General features: G+C 50.5%; 1 protein-coding gene across 1 annotated transcript in view; it reads left to right on the top strand.

Moving 5' to 3' along the window:
• Window positions 1-822: 822 nt before the first annotated feature.
• Window positions 823-3,674, top strand: part of FOXL2 (forkhead box L2) — a 3,953-nt gene continuing 1,101 nt past the window's right edge. Inside the window, exon 1 of the mRNA XM_010716681.1 lies at window positions 823-1,089. Within this exon, the coding sequence (XP_010714983.1) occupies window positions 823-1,089 (267 nt within the window). The remainder of the gene's footprint in view (window positions 1,090-3,674) is intronic.

Below are 3,674 nucleotides of genomic sequence, written 5' to 3'. Positions count from 1 at the left end.
GTTTTGTTTTATCTCAGTCTTTTTTCATGTTTCCATTTAAAAAGTGACAGATTTGGTGGAGCTCTCAACTGTTTCCCATTAGAGGCGAAGAGTTCACCCGAATGTCTTTCTGATGTTCCCCATTACCCGTTCGGGACTTTAAAGCTGCACACGGCCTAACGAACCGCAGCCTCGGGCCGCCGGGCTGCCGGGCATGGCGCGCTGCGGGCAGCGGAGCGGAGAGGGGCTGGGAGAGGAGCCCGAGGGCCGGGAGGGCCAGGGAGGGGCCGGGATGGGATGGAGGGGATGGAAGGGATGGAGGGATGGAGGGGATGGAGGGGATGGAGGTGGCCTCGGGCACTTCCCGACCCGACCCGGCCCGGCGCTGCCCCCTGGCGGAGCCCCGGCCCCGTGCGGTACATCGGGCTTGAGCAAACGAGCTTGCGATTGCAAAATGTCAAGAGAAAGGAAAGAAAAGGGCACGGCTCTGGGAAATAGCTCTTTCCATACATTGCTCACGTTCCGGATGCCGGCAGCGGTACGCAATTGGTGCAGCGAAGAGAGCCGAGTTCCCGCTGTAGCAGGGCTCGAGGTGCTCACACTTCATCAGCTCCTGCGCGAGTTCTCAGACTATTTTTTAGATCAGCTGTTGTAACTTATGTGAAAAGGAGCTGAATATCCATAAAGCGTTTAAAGAAGTAGTTTGCTGAGGTGAATCCCGGAGAAACCCCGCGCTCGGGGCGAGCGTTCGCACCAGGTGCGAGGGATGAACGGCTTCGGCTGCGCCGCGCTGTTCCGTCCACCCCAACCCCCCGGCTCAGCTCTGCGCTGGGGCTGCGGGGAATGCCGGGGTCCCGCTCCGCGCTGCCCGGCTGTGCCGGGGGCTGTCGGCGGGGAGCGGCCTCAGCGAGGATTTGCTGCCTTACAGCGGGGCTGCCGGGGAAGGACGGCAACGGAGGTGCCGACCGTTTCCCTTCTCGGTGCCATCCCGTTGCCAACGGCAGCGCCGAACCCCCCGAGTCCCGCTTTGCCCAGAGCCGGGCAGAACCGCCGTGCGGAGAGGGCCGCCCTCCCCTTCCGTGCTGCCACGAGAGCATCGCAGCTCGCCCTGTAGCGTGCTGCCGTGTGACGGAAGGGCCTCCGCCAGGGAATGTGCCGTGGTGAACAGCCACGTGTGCAGAGTGTTCCGGGGCTGCTTTGTATTTATTTTCCACTTTCTTAGGGGTAAAGACTAGAGCAGGGCTCAGTTTTGGAGAAGCGAAGCTTGAGGTGTGTGTGTGCAAAGGCTCTCACGGTGCACTGGGAGTTCCAAGGGTCCTCCATTAGGAGGGAAAAATCTGCGGTGGTTATCTTTATTGCTATCGTTGTATTTGTTGGCTTCTTGAATGAGACCGAAGCATTGCTGCAATAACACAAAGCAGCCACAGCCCCTGGGATACCCCAGAGAAATATTTCTCTTTCGTGCTGTTGCCCACCTCACATAAAAAGCAGCCTCACACATGATGAATTTGCTTGGACCTTTGCTGGCACAAATCGAAATGGAAATAACAAAGTTAGAGCAGCATCACTGCATTAGGTGTGGATCTCTACTTCTGGTGATATATTTGCTGAATAGTACTTCTTTGTCATCCCGTGCTTCATGACACCATAGTGCAGAACTGCCCTGATCCAACCTCGGTGCTTTACCCGAGAGCCGGATGAAGGAAGTCCTTTCAGGTGGCCACTTGCTGGTTGCTGACAGGCTGCTCTGCGTGAAAGGCAGCAGGGCAGGAGCGGGGTGCAAAGATGGAGCTGTGGGTGGCTGTGTCCTCAGCCCACTTGGAGGAGGGCATCAAGCATTTGGCAGCAGTGGATCAGCCACAGTGTGATACTGGTTCCTGTATCACTTACACTGCAGCTGAAATGTGAAATGAGCTCCATGTGGCAGCAGCCAAAGAAAAGAAAAAGGGAGAAGGGAAAAAAAAAAAAAAAAAACAAAAAAAAAAAGAAGCACCCTCCAAAAGTTTCGGTTGTCCCTTGAAGCTATATTACAACATATACTGCCCTAATTGAATCAGTGTGAGGACTTTTCCACTCTATTTAGTGCTTGTCTCTGTCCTCCTCTCCCTGGAGACGCACACATTCGATACAAAGTATGCAGGAGGCATCCACACCTAGGGTAGGGTTTTAGCATTCCGTTTGTTCTTTAGCTGCTGAAAAGGAGATGTCTGCTCTTACATGCCTTTGACAGAATCAATTACAATGTTCACCCTCTTCTCCTCCCTTCTTTAAAGACTCTATGCCAGAGTGTGATGCAGGAAGAATTTGTCTGAGTAAAGACTATTAGCGCTGCGCTGAGAAGACGATAGAGTTACCAATCAGTTCTAGTGAATTTGGTGGGGTGAATCAATACAGCTCACAAAGACTGGCAGCAGCTACGAGGAGCTGTGAGCAGAGCTGGTGGCAATGGGTAGGGAGTGCAGTGCTGTCCCAGTGCTGCTCCAGCCCTGTTCATCCTCATGCAGAGCTGCCCCCGAGTTCTTTCCCACCTGCAGAAGGACCGCAGGCAGTGCTCACCGAACCTCAGGAGCCCTCAGACATGATATTAATAGGGCATTCTTAGGTGTATGGAGAAAATCTCTCCACATTTCAAAGCATCAGTGCCATTACATAGCACAAAATTAATTTACAGCTCAGAAAGCGTGAGCAACTGATACCCAAACAGTCATCTGTTCTGTAAGTATTCACATGTGTGAAACAATAAGTGATCCACAAAACCATATGGCTCTTGTATCAAGTACATGGAATCAAGCTGAATTATGAAGACTTTGAAACGGTCTCTGAAATGTCCAGCTACGTTTAGTGCAACAATTAAAAACAGATAGATTGTCAGTGTGCATAGAGCAGGGTTAGAGTCGATGCAGTCTGAAAGGAAGGAGGAACTGGGCATGTGGCGAAGGAGCATGAGCAGCAGGAAAGGACCAGGAATGAGTGGGGAGATGAAATGCTACTAAGTGGGGGTAGGGAGAGGCAGAAAGAGGAGGGAATAGATGGAAGAAGTAGAAAAAAAAAAAAAAGAAAAAAAGAAAAAGAGACAAAGAACAAGGAAGGATATATGTGATAGGAAATAGAGAGAGAGTAGCAAGAAGAATAATGGCATTTTGTTATGTAATCTGGCAGCTTTTGCTTTAGGATTATGAAGGGATAGAGCAAACCTAGAGGCTACTACTTACCTATTAAAAACATGTGGGAGGGTTTTCCTTTGATGGTTACATGTTTATAAACATGCAGTTTTATAAATGAAAGTGCACGTTAATTGCAGTCTCTGCAGATCCTGCGCTGTCCCCTGGAAGCAGCTTTCCCCATACTGCAGCATGCCCAGCAGCACTAATTCCCTTCCTGAATGTCACTGGCAGCCAGAGCTTTCTGCTTTGCTGTTGGTCTCACATTTGGGAACTACTCAGTGCCTCTCTGTGACTCCTGGTGAGCTGATAGCCCTGCATAACCTCAGGGCTGACTGCTGAGATACAATTGCTTTCTCAATGCTGATATCCATGGCAACATTTTTATTACACACTGGCTTATCCCAATCGTGGCAAATGCTTTACAGTTGAATCAGCTCTTGTTTTTTAAATTGTTTTGCTTTGTCTGTCCATCTTTCTACCTGCAATCTGCTGTTAACATTGGCATCAGTTTTCACAGCTTTTTTTTTTTTT

The sequence above is a fragment of the Meleagris gallopavo genome, chromosome 11 (genome assembly GCF_000146605.3).
Source record: "Meleagris gallopavo isolate NT-WF06-2002-E0010 breed Aviagen turkey brand Nicholas breeding stock chromosome 11, Turkey_5.1, whole genome shotgun sequence".
In the NCBI taxonomy this organism is placed as follows: Eukaryota; Metazoa; Chordata; class Aves; order Galliformes; family Phasianidae; genus Meleagris; species Meleagris gallopavo.
Note: the sequence above shows the minus strand (reverse complement) of the source record. Positions and strands in the feature narration are given on the sequence as shown.